At 37.8% G+C, this 13099-nt stretch overlaps 1 protein-coding gene across 5 annotated transcripts in view; it reads right to left on the reverse strand.

Annotated features, from left to right (window-relative positions):
• SGK3 (serum/glucocorticoid regulated kinase family member 3) overlaps nt 1-13099 on the reverse strand; it is a 57886-nt gene that overhangs the window by 11848 nt on the left and 32939 nt on the right. For 4 of the 5 annotated variants that reach the window (XM_064651572.1, XM_064651552.1, XM_064651560.1 and 1 more), the window contains exons 3-6: nt 11076-11159; nt 8572-8644; nt 5711-5786; nt 129-216 (exon numbers count right to left, since the gene is read on the reverse strand). In XM_064651572.1, the coding sequence (XP_064507642.1) occupies nt 129-216; nt 5711-5786; nt 8572-8644; nt 11076-11159 (321 nt within the window). The remainder of the gene's footprint in view (nt 1-128; nt 217-5710; nt 5787-8571; nt 8645-11075; nt 11160-13099) is intronic. The other variant, XM_064651580.1, reaches the window with a different exon arrangement.

Here is a 13099-nt window from a genome sequence, read left to right on the forward strand (position 1 = left end):
TGGAACTGAGTCGTTTAAAAAAGCAGGGAAGGTATTTATTGCAAAACCTACCAGTAATTTCCAGCAAATAATATACCTAAGATTGCTCTTAAGTAGCTAAAATTTAGAAGACTTTTCTGTTTTATTACCTTCCGACTGCTCCTTTCATCTTCATCTTCAGATGGATCTGACTGGTGTTTCGGGTTATCCATTTGAAGAAATGCTCTGACATCTGGACTAGAAACACAGTTAACTTCATTAGACACCAATAATCTACATGATTTTCAGCCATAACCAGAGAGCACAGAGTTAAACAGCAGTGTACAGAGAAATTACTAATCACAAGGTTTTGTATTTATACATAAATATATATTTATATTTTATATTTAAGGACAGTGCAAGTAAGGCTTTTATAGCAACATAATTCAACTGCTGAGTGTGCTACATACAGCACATAGAATTTTTCACTTGCAAAAACCTGACACGTTGAAGTATGTGTACGTGAAGACTTCATAACAAGATACTCTGCAGAACTGCATTAAAAGGTAATTATCAGAAGAAAGCATGAGTTTTAACTGGCTAGCAACTACCATGAAACCAACTTTCTTTCAAAAAACTTAAGAGTTTAAAATTCTGTTGAGTTTTCTAAAATTAACTAAATACCAAGTCCAACACAATACAGAATGAAATACATCATCTGTATCCCAAAAAAAAGACGTATGTCCCAAGAGATACATGGCAGTAACATTCCTGTCCCCATTCAGTTTAAAGCAGAAGATGGTGATCTTGCATCCAGAATGCATTCTGGCTGGGCACTGACAGTGCCAAGACAAAGTACCCAGTGACAAGATAGAGTTAACAAATCCTTCCAGTCAGCTGCAGGACACAAATGCTTCAGGAACCTAGAGACCTCCCACAGTGCCTAAGGAGATGCATTTTATCTTCAGCACCAGTTTCTAGCTGTCTTAGTGGGGCTGGGGGATGAGGACTGAGAGAAAGATGGGAAAGCAAGAAAATTCCGAGAACCCATTCCTGGGAAGCAAGGTTTACCCAACAGTTCAAAAGTATGTCACGTCTTTCTTAACCATGTAATACAACTGAGGCAAAATTAATTCCTGAAAAAAGGGGTATCATGTGTAGCCTAAATACCACTTGAAAAGATGACCTGAATCTCTCAAGTTCCTTCAGTTCACTAAAAGGGAACCTTCTTATCAAGTAAAAAATCTTACCTAAATTTCACAGATAAAACTCTCTGGGAAGGACTTGGGGCAAGTCACTGATAGGAAACTCCACATAAGCCGTTCAGTACAAAAAAAAGCACTCACCTACAGAGCTGCTCTTTTATCCTGTCCCTAGTATATATAAAATAGGGTGTGTTTTCATAAGAAATAGATATACTTGCTTTGCTATTTTCAATCCATTTCACCCTCCACACTTTGCTACAGTGAGGATCAGAAGTAAGAGATGAGCTGTTTCTGACATTTCTCCAGCTCCTGTATTTCATATCAGCATTACGGAACCTGCCTCATGTCCTATGCTATCTCAGGCTCCCAGTCTCCATTGCTCACATTCTGTATTCCTATACCCTATTTGAAACCTGTTTCATTTATCTTCAGCCTTTCATGTTTAAAGTACAGCAACAAGACTGTTCACCATTTCCCACCACTGTTTCAGTTTAATTCTTCCCATCTTATATGAACTCCAAATTCTGATCTATTTCAGAGTCGTCTTGTATCCTGAGGTCCAGGAAGACAAAAATCACTGTGGTTTGAATATTGTAGTAATACTGGGTTAAGATTAAACAATTTAAGTTTCAGAATCTTTGGATATCATAATATAAAAAACAAAGAGGTATGGTTCATGCTTTTCACTAGACAGAACAACAGAACCAGACCTTAATTACCTTTCAGCATAAATCTGGACAACTGGCTGATTAAATAGAGCATGTTGTAATACATCTCAAATAGTTACTATAGTAACTCTGTCCATGACTGAAATCACAGCAGGAAAAAATAAATTAAAAAAAAATCAATTCACAAGAAAAGGCTGCTTTGCAGTTGCAGGGTACTCCACAGTCTCCACAATCCACGGCAGCCAGAGTTGTAACTGTGCAATGTCACAGTGTTCACATTTGCAATTCTAAAAGCACTGCAAAGAACCAGTGATTAAAAATAAAAAGTTTAATGTACCAATTTCTTAGCCAGAATTGCAGCACGTTATGCAAAATGCTATACAGATTGATAGGATGTATTAGTTCACATGTATTAACTCAATGTATTTTAAAATACATGGAAACTATTCCTAAAATAACCTCACCTATGAAATTAAAAGGATCGAGAAAACCATTTAAAAAGGGATGCTCAATATACATTTTACATAAACTATCAGCAAAAGTTGTTTTTTTCTAGATTTTTATGATTGACTATGTTTATTTTATGGATTATCTCTGAAATACACGAAGGGGTGTCAAGCTCTGCTTCAATACAATTTTTTCTGTAATACTTGTCATACATTAGTCTTCCTGCAAAAACAATATGCTACCACACAAAAATTTTGGACACACAGAGAAATATGGACAAGCCCAAAAAGTAACACAAATTTTGAAGCAAAACGGTAAAATTAATAGCCAGTGACAGAAACTTAACATTTAAGGCACACTTCATTTAAATAATGGTGCCCAGCTCCTCCTCCCTCTTCTCCACACACTTCATAATTTGATTTTCTTCTAGGGAACAAGTGCAGACCCCTGGCCTCTCACAGAACAGATAACTCATTTCCCCACCAGTTGTAGGGTATTGTCATCCTTGATTTCTTCCATGCATTATGCAAATGTTCTCAATCTCATTAAGGAGCTACTTTGCACCGCTTAAAAATAACTACATTACATCTTTAATGCACCTTCTATTCTACAGTTGGATTCAAACAGGTTTTATTTGGAGATGTTCTGATAGACAATTAAATGCATTAATATTTCAGTGAAGACCTACATTTGAGGGGGTGAGCAGCCCACTTTCAATAGTTGTGCAGTGATTTAGGGAGCCTCTAAGTGCTCACAAGGAACAAACTCCCAGCTCCCATTAAGGACATCAGTCAGCAAGGGAGACACATTATCAGATCTCTTTTCTTGGAACATCTGCATTCTATCAATGAGAGTGTTGTCTATCACATTCAGTTAGCTGAGGAAATGCAGCTTGTAGATAATTTAATTCCCAATATGGATTAAGCCAATAATCTCACCCTGTATTCCACCTGACAGTGACTGTAGGAAAATCCTTGTCAACAGTCACAGGGTCTATACCTCTAACGTACACAGGGTCTCTAATCACTCTAACACAGTTTAGGTTTTTCTTGGGTTTTTTATTTATCAAAAAGGTTTGGCTTTGATACAATATTCAAGAAACATGGCTGATCCAAGAACAAAGTCCACTCAAGATAAATGAGAACACAGTGCTGTATCTTTGTATTATTAATGTAAATACTGCCATCTTGGACATACTGAATCTGACATTTGTGCTTTTCAATTCAGATGTACAAGTGCCTTCTCATCCAGAAATAAGGACATCATCTTGAACCATCCTTAAGCTCTCAGTGAAACAGTTTTTCTATACAGGACTTAAAATATATGACATCCTGATACTGGTTTTAATGCTTAAAAGATGCAGTAGAAGGTGGACTTCCTAATAGTTCTGTGAGAATGCATAACCCATTAAGTATTCCTTGTAGATCACTAACTTTAAGTTATTTTAAATTATTTTACCCAATATCAAATTTAATTAGCACATTAGAGTAAAACCGCTTAAGAAAACAAGGATGTGGACTATCTGTGAAGACAGTCACTACATATTCCTTGAACAGTTTCTAGCAAATTTTACAAAAGAATCCCCAAACCACTAAGATCAAAGATTTGGTATTTCTTCACTAACAACACTCATTAGAGCACCAAAAAGGTGACAGATTACACAGTTATATGATTTGTTGCAACGGAGCACTGCATAAAATAAAACAAAAGCTAACTTGAGAAAAACAAACTACCTTACATTTAGTAAGAGAGAAACAACACAGAAATAACCATAAAATTAAATGCTTTTGCACTAAATTGTCAATTAGAGGCTTGCTTTTTCTCCCACATTACTGTTTCTTTAAGGGTTGGGAAAATAGCACAAGACAAATTGAGGTATCTATTTTGTTTTTATTGTGGAACTATGCTTAATAAGCTTATTATTGAACACACTTTCAACAGTACCACACAACTGGACCTATTTCTTAATACTGGTTTAAGTCAGGTTTGATGGATCAGACAAGCTAAATGCCACGTTAAAGAACATAGATTCAGATACAGATGTATTTGAGCATAAAACAATTTCAAAACCTTCACAAAAATTTAAGAAGGCAGGTGGATTTGAGGTTTGATGCCTTTTTTTTAAGCACACCATTTTGTGCTGTGCATAGAAAAAGGTACCATTTTACCTCTGGAGAACAAATACAGTATTGGTTTGAGACAAAAATACTTGATACTTGGACATACTGACAAGCAAATGGGGAGGAGATTATGCTAAATAAACCAGTATCCCTTCCTGACATAACAAATCACATTAGCTTTCAATAATTTGTTGTATTAAAGTGCTTTCTATTACTTCCCAAAGAACAGTACTATGGACATAAACCTCATAGTATTTGTTCTGGTGGAAAAGTATCCTACCATAAAGAATTTGCCACTAATTTTTTTCCACTTATCATACGGAAGTATACATAAAACAGTTTTTTTTAAAAAAAAAGAAAAGAAAAAAAAGGAAAGGAAGCACATATTTCAGGTTAACAGGATATTAAATAGTTCATTTGTTGTGAAGAAAGAAAATCTGACTGCACACTGCAAACTGCAGCAATATTCTGTAAGTTATTTTCTTCCTGTGGGAAATGGGCAATTTCACAGGCTGTACAGTTTGGCTAATTAAACAAAGTATATGCATAAAAAGCATTTAATTAACACTAAAGCCAAGCATAGAGATTTACCATTTTACTTTTTCAAGCAACATGGAAAACTGCATGGATTTAGCTTAAACTGATTACATATTTCAACCGAAAGAAGGGATTTTGTCCCCAGTCAGTTCACACACAAAGCGCTGTCCTCCAGATTTAACTCGAGCCAACTCTCTACTGCCATTATCCCACATTCACCACTGTCTCACCGATGGTGGGGAACACACCTGCGGTTCTTCTGCCAGAACAGTTCAGGTGCAAAGCTTATTCATTTGCTTTTGGCAGGTCACCTTGGTTATCCATCTCAGCAAGCTAATTAAGCTACTTGGTTAACGTGCTTAACACGAGTGCCAGAGTGCACATGCAAACTGCTCTAACAAAAAGGATACAGGCAGTGACTTACTGCCAGCAAGGCAGCACCAAGTGACAGCAGAGTTCTCAAGCAGTACAGCCATCAGCAAAACAAACACTGCCCTACAGCAACAGAGTTTAGAGTGGAATCTGCACCCCTTGAATTAAGATTAGTTAATTGCCTGCAAATTGATTTGCAGATCGGTTTTCAGAAAAAAAAAACATTTTTACACTGTTCAGTCTGTAGATTTTTCCTGAACAAATAGCCATATTAAAGTTTATTTTTTATACTGAAGAGCTCTGAACAGGTAAAATAAGTTTTCCGGTTAAATACTTAATTTGCAATTTTGTATTTAACATGTCTTTTCAACAGCCCTTAAAAAACAGAAAGGAAACTACTTACTGGTTGCATAGCTCTGGCTGTCTAACTAAATTTTGAATGAATTCATTCAGTCCTGCTCTTCTCTGTTTAATAAAATCTGAAAAAAACAGATTTATTAGAATCATCAGTCAGCTTGTGAAAAAGACTTATTTTCTTACTTAGATTTTTTTAGGACTTAAACAGCAGTTAAAAAAGAAACTGGTCCATGACTGGTTCAAAACAGGCTTGATTCTACATATTAAAATTGCAAGCTTAAAACATTCAACTGAGGTGAGAGAACAGTTTTCAGTTTCTCTGTAACACTTCTTGAAAATGTAGAAAGCCAGGTGGATTAAAAGTGCAGTAAAGTGCTTCAAGAACAGTGTGTAACCACAGTGGGCTCACCTGTGCAGCCTTCCTCGCACGGGTGAGCCCTTCCAGACCTGATTCCACAAAACCAAAAAAACCAATGACCCACAGGCAACACCTGACATCAGTTACACAAGTCAAGTTTTTACATGAACAGTCCCACCAAGCAGCATATTTCCATAATATATGTGTGGCAGTGGAAAAGTTGCACAATTCATCCTGCCAGCAGGCACTCAGATACAGGCATCAAAGATAAAGGAAAGTATTTTATTTAGTTAAGTTTTGGACATAATCTCTAATGTTAAAAAAAACAATCCTCAGAATCCCCACCTTCATCTAAAGCTTAAGACACATAACTGTTCTGTAGCAATATGGAAAGATACACAAAGGATTTGGAATAGAAGGAGAGTTCTAACATGAAATAAAACGTAAAACAGAATAATCTTGTTTTTCATTATTCATATCAACAATAATTTGTAGGGAAAAAGAATATTTAACTTGTGTATTAACTTTTAAAGCATTCAAATGGCTGCCACATACAGATTACTGCCAGTTATTATAACTTAAAATTAAATTTTGATTAAAAGATGTATTTCAAATATTAAGGAAAAATGTTCATAGTGTTTCAGGGATATAATCCTAAACCCTTGCTAGGGTATTTAATAATCCCAAACTACTGACAACAAACAGGAAGGTAAATTTTCATACAGATGCTATGTGAGTCACCAACATCAGCAGTTTCAGTGTGGCAGGTGCACTGTGTCACCAGTCACTCTAAGCCTACAGAGCCATCCATGCTGGTGAAGATAAAACACCTCTAAATTTTCAATTTCTATATTCTGACTGGTTTCAGTGATTCTCCTTTGTCCCATTTTTTCAAGTTAAAACAAGATTAATTTTGAAATAACCTAAGTGTCAATAAAAATTGAGCCCTTAAACAACAATGTATGCTATGGCAGTATTTTTGGTAGATTTTGGGAAAAGGGATATAAAGGTTTCACTCTGCTGCATTCCAGTCAAACAGCACAGTGCTGCATAGCCATGAATGCATTACAGAAGTAAAATACCTTTTCAGTATTTGTAAAATATGTGACTTGTTTCAGAAGTCAGCAGAAACATTACATCAAAGCTTCAATAAATCACTGTTAAGATAAAGAATAATTTACATGAGCATCATGGCTCCAACTCCACCCTGCCTCCCAGCAAGACACATCTTGAGAACTATTTAGTTTCTCATGCTTCAAGGATTTCAGCATAGCTCACAGAAACTTAAAACAAGTCTGAGGACTTTGTTTTACATATATCACTTTAATAAAGTTTTAGTTTAGGGTTTTTTTTCTCATTAAAACTCCAGTTTACTAAATTTGACTCGAAATCCACCTGCACATTTGGCTGTACAGCAAACCAGACTCCATGACATTATCTGGTCTTCAGCAGATGTGTAGACATGATACACTCAGAACTTTCAGCAATCATTTACATCTTAATCAGAAGAGAACAGCAGAGCTTGGATACTTGTATTTGATTATTTTAATAAAAATTAAAAAGGAATTTGACATCAGGATCCAGATGATTAACTGTAACTGCCAAAAATTAGATTTGTTTGTAAGAACTTTAAAACACCCAAAACCATACATCGTAAGAGTTCAACAGCTCTGGACCCATTTGTTCCTCAGCAAAGGAGAAAATTAAATGATTGAAAGAGGTGCAGGAGAAGGTGAAACTACAAACACAGTCTGATCAACATCAGCAAGCCAGGGGAGGGTGGAAGGGTTCCAATGACCTTCAGGAAAACCCTTAAGTAAAAACAGCCTGAATGAAGGATATAAATACACAGAGCAATGGCCTGGCCTTCCCATTTGCCTTTTTGTTTATTCATCCATGGTGCCACCTAGACTAATTCAATGCACTTTACAAGTGACTTTTTCATTAGTATTTTGCTGTGTACAGAACAAACTAAACTGGGACTTATCATTGGTAATTGGATCACAATATGTTCACATCAGACAGGCTTCCTGTTGTTGTTCCTTTTACAGAAGAGATTCGTTTTAATCTAAAGTATACAAAGAAGCACGTTTAGATACAGAGAGTTCCGAAGTCCTCAAAGATAAATCCTTTAATTATTTCATTTTTCAGAGCTGGTCGTGAGGGAAGTCATATGAAGGAAATTTAAAACTAACTAGGCACATGCTTAGGAGAGTCAGAGGTTTGGCTTTGGCTTTAGCATTTACAGGAGAGAGATTATACCTGACAGTTCATAATCTGTCACAATCCTGAACAGCGGAGGGTTGGGAGGAGCTGTAGCCTTCAGTGCAAGAGAGGTGCTGGGCCACTAAGCAATACTTTGTTAACTATCACATGGTAGAATACCTACCTACGCTAGTTCCTGCTCGACTGAAGCATGACTAAACTTTGGTTTAGTCACTGTTTTGAGGACTGGTGTAAAACTCATCTAATATAGCTGCTTGTAGGCTGGAATGGATCAATTTTCATATAAAGAAACTGACAAAATGAATAACAAGATGATAACTTACCAGGATCAAAATTATCTCCAAATATTCTTTTAGCTGGAATCTTCAAGTTCATTGTGGGAAATTGCTTCTTTAGCTGAAAACAAAATACATACAAGTGGTTTACGCTTAGACATCAAAGCACCTAGAAATAATTGCACTTTGTTCTCTGATGAACAGTTTGAACACCTGATTATCAGTAATTCTGCTCCGCTATGTCAACTCCTCTACTCACATACTTGGGGGAAGAAAAACAAACCCAGAACAATCTGTACTCAGCTTGTTTGCACCAGACATACCCTTTTAAATTCAAAGGCAATCTCATCTTCATCTTATGGACTACTCCAGTAACAGTGCTAAAACAATTTTCCACTTGCCCCAGGTTAAAACACACAGACTAGAATTTCAGTGTTGTTTTTATTTTCCTCTCTTCTCCCTTCCTCCATCAATTCTCTATCTCTTTTGGGTTTGTTTTTTTCTTGCTTGCTTGCATAGGGCTGTATGCATGAGGTTTAGGATGGGCTGGGGATACAGGCCTCTGGCTTTTGTCCAAGTGGCATTCTTAACTTTAGAAACCATGTGGTCTGCCCTTAAGTCAAAACTGCAAGCAGATGAACAGCCTGTTTTGCAATCCTGCATTTGATAATTTGATTATATTCTACACTTGATAAACTGACCAGAAGATAGCATAAAACAACACTGAATTATATATTAAAAAAAACCCCCAAACTTGACATAAGTTAAGCCTTGATTACATGTACTTCAAATGCTCCAGAAGAGCAATCTTACTCTCATCCCCTTTAAGAGAGTAATTTTCTAATAGAGTAGCTGGCAATTCTTCTCTCCTTAGCAACAACAGTATCTCTTCCAGTTAGCAGCACAAGTTTTTTGGTGTGCTATATTATATGAATTACACTGAATAGAAACTGATCTAAATGCCCTCCTGGTTATGCTTCCCCAGGACCTCACTCTCTGCCCAAGTTGAGAGACCAGTGCTGAACAAACTTCAGCAGAGCAATGCTAATCCGAATGGCCAGGGAATGTGGCAAAGGAATGGGATCACCAACACCCCCTCTGCAGGTACTGAAAAGGGGATACTTTGTTTCCTTCCAAGCCTACATCCCTGAAAGACGCAGGCAAAACATAGGATGCCCTATCCAGGGGCACTTAAGCTCAGACCTCCAAGCTCAGCTCCAAGGTCACAGCCTACATTTGGAGCCCACTGCCACATGCAAATCCACATACAGCAGAAGGGAGAAAAGCTCGACTCCTTCTCATAGAGACAATGGAAAGGAAATGGAGGCACAGATAAGCAGCTGGTAATTTTTTCTAATGGGGATCACAGGAGAATTACTTCCTCTTCTGTTGAAGCAAAAATTGTGAGATGAAGAACTGGAGGAAAGTATGGACACTGTGTCCAGTACTGTGTCCAGTTCTGTGCCCCTCAGTTCCGGAAGGATGCTGAGGTGCTGGAGCAGGTCCAGAGAAGAGCAACAAGGCTGGTGAAGGGATTGAAGATAAGTCCCATGAGGAGAGGCTGAGGGAGCTGGGGTTGTTTAGCCTGGAAAAGAGGAGGCTCAGGGGAGACCTCGTCACTCCCTACAACTACCTGAAAGGAGGTTGTGGCCAGGTGGGGGTTGGTCTCTTCTCCCAGACAGCTATCAGTAAGACAAGAGGCCATGGTATTAACCTCTGCCAGGGGAGGTTTAGGTTAGATATTAGGAAGAAATTCTTTACAGAGAGGTTAATCAGGCATTGGAATGGGCTGCTCAGGGAAGTGGTGGATTCTCCATCCCTGGAGGCTTTTAAGATGAGACTGGATGTGGCACTTAGTGCCATGGTCTAGTAACTGCAGTGGTAGTAGATCAAGGGTTGGACTTGATGATCTCTGAGGTCTTTTTCAACCCAGCTGATTCTATGACACAGGACACAGACTGCATATCCGAGCAAGTATTTGCCCTTCTTGCCCACTACCTAAAAGGAGCAAAATCCTCTTCTAGCAATGAACCCAAGAAATCCATACTTGGTTGCTGAAGAGGATTATTTTATGTGGAGCACTGACCACATTTTTCTGTGAAAAAAAATCATACCTGATATTAAACCGCAGGTATGAATTGCCGTAATTGACTTAATAGAAAATTTATATTAAGAAACAGGGACTTGTTCATGGCTTTCAGTACTTCAAAGTAAAATGCTTATTTTAGGAGAAACATACCTATCTAGATGTTTTGTGGGGTTTTTATCATGAACAAATGCACATTTCTGATGTTTTGACAACCACTAAATTGGAAGTTTCTCATTATGTTATGATCCCAAGCAAGAAGGAAAAAAGTAACAAAAAAGAGGATTTTGAGTTTGAAATTCAAACAAACCAAAGCTTAAAAAACCCACTCCATCATTATTTTTAATCAGGGGTCCTATGGTTATTGAGTCAAACTGCTCAAGAGGGGATTAACTCAAACCATAACACTGCAAACAAGTGCTACTCTGCTATTCTGGCAGGATTTCATAGCTTGCCTTTTGCTTACCGTATTGTAGAGTTTATCAAACTCCGCATACCGTCTTAAGACAAACCACTCATTTCTGCCAACAGAGACCAGCACTTTGTAAACCTGTAGTAGCAAACATAAAGTTAATGCCCACAAAATTTAGTAAAACATCCAAGGTTTAATCCTGTGCTGGAAATAAGGGCAGGTTGTTAAAAGTATTGTGTAAATGCACTCGTTGAGCTATGTATTTCTTACAGCTAAGCCACACAGACATCAACAGAAATGATTAAAAGAACAACTGAAAGAATGTGGTACTTTACAGAAAATTTTTTAAACATCAGGTTAGCAAAAACTAACATCAAAGTTGATTTAATGGAGTTTTGTAAATTAGTCCATATCCAACGAGAACATCTGGCCATCAGATAGTAGTCTATTAAAATTTACTATGAAATTTGTTAGCAACTTGATAATCCATAACAAGAATAATATTAAAGAAGTATAACATTTAAATACTGAAGATTGCCTTCATCAAAACCTAAAGAGAAAGTACATATAGAAGGCAATAACAAAGATAACCGTTCTTTCCAACACCTTGAATACAGAAGGATCCTGGCAGATGACAATTGTTCAGGGAAGAAAAGAATGGTGCTGTGGCTGAAATATAGCACAGATAACTTAATATACAGCACTGCGATGAAGGGAGGTATAGTTGAAACCTGCTGCACAGTTCTGGCCATTCAAATCCCGTGTCAGTAGAAGACTTCAGTAACTACACAGATTGTCAATGCCTGGATTCATAAATCTGGTTGACTGCTGGGTGTCCAGCAGGCTTCTCCCATCTCTTAGGCAATTAGTTGTCCTTGCTTTTCTACCTTCTTGTACTTCCAGAAAGAGCCCAGCTATTCCTTCAGTGGAAAGGATGGGCACAGAAAGGAAATGAGTGCAGAAGGCTGCTAATTCCCAGCGTAGAAAACTGGACCAATGCCTCAGTCTCTGTTTGCCCTGCAACAGCTTCTTACTTCTCTCATTTAACTCTCACAGTGGAAGTGGCAGCCACCACCATCAGCTCCTCAGGCTGAGATCTGCATTCATGCAATGTTAACTGCTCAAAGAAGCTGTTCTCAGTTTGAGTCCCTGGGAAGCTGGATGGAAGCACCCAGCAGAATGCTGATGAGACCCTTCTAAGAAAACTAGCCTTCCTCTACAGTGCTAAACAAGCGTTAGTGTAAAACCTACCTACACACTTCTAGAGCCTCCCTACATGGTAAACCCTGAAAGCTTCAGCTGTGAAGACTTAAGCACTGTCCTCTTGACCTGGGTACCTTACACAGCAATCAAGCCCTGCAACTGCTGTTCAAGCACACATCTTCACTCCCCAGGACTGCACACCAGATCAGTGCCAATACGCTTAAGCAGCGGGCCATGGATTTCTTAAATTAGCCAGGCAGAATGCACAGACTGCAAAGCGCACGGGCAAGCACAACTTAGGATACCAGGTGATATCACCTCCATGGCAACCGCAACATTAAAACAGTTTTGTTCTCAGAGTAGCTGTAGAACAACACCACCATCAACATTTTTCACACAGGAGAGAATAAAAAACCTCCATAGGAGGCCATTCGATTCACACCACCAACAAAGATCTTGCACACCCAACAAAGGGAAAGCTGCGAGTTCAACAGTTATTGAAGCACTGAGTGATAAGAGCACATACAATATCCACAAAGAACTGGTAAAACCTAAAAACACAGCATGTCTTTGGGCTATATTACTACTCTCAGCTACACCTATGTAATGATTAAAGAGATGTGCAATGTCTGCTTCTAGAAAGGTGGAGGGAAGAATCTAGCCTTACTTAGATAATAACCTTTTCAAATCTAATTATTCCTAATCTAAATTTGGTCTTAGAAAACTCCTAAAACATAGATAAGATGCATTCAAAACTTGTAATATGTGGATAAATAACACAAGGCTTTAAGAAAGGAAAAAGGAAGAAACAGAATTCCTGAAAACATCACCATAAATTATCTTCCAGATACAGATAGGACAGAGTCTAGATATTT

This window comes from Pseudopipra pipra, chromosome 1 (assembly GCF_036250125.1).
Source record: "Pseudopipra pipra isolate bDixPip1 chromosome 1, bDixPip1.hap1, whole genome shotgun sequence".
Lineage (NCBI taxonomy): Eukaryota > Metazoa > Chordata > Aves > Passeriformes > Pipridae > Pseudopipra > Pseudopipra pipra.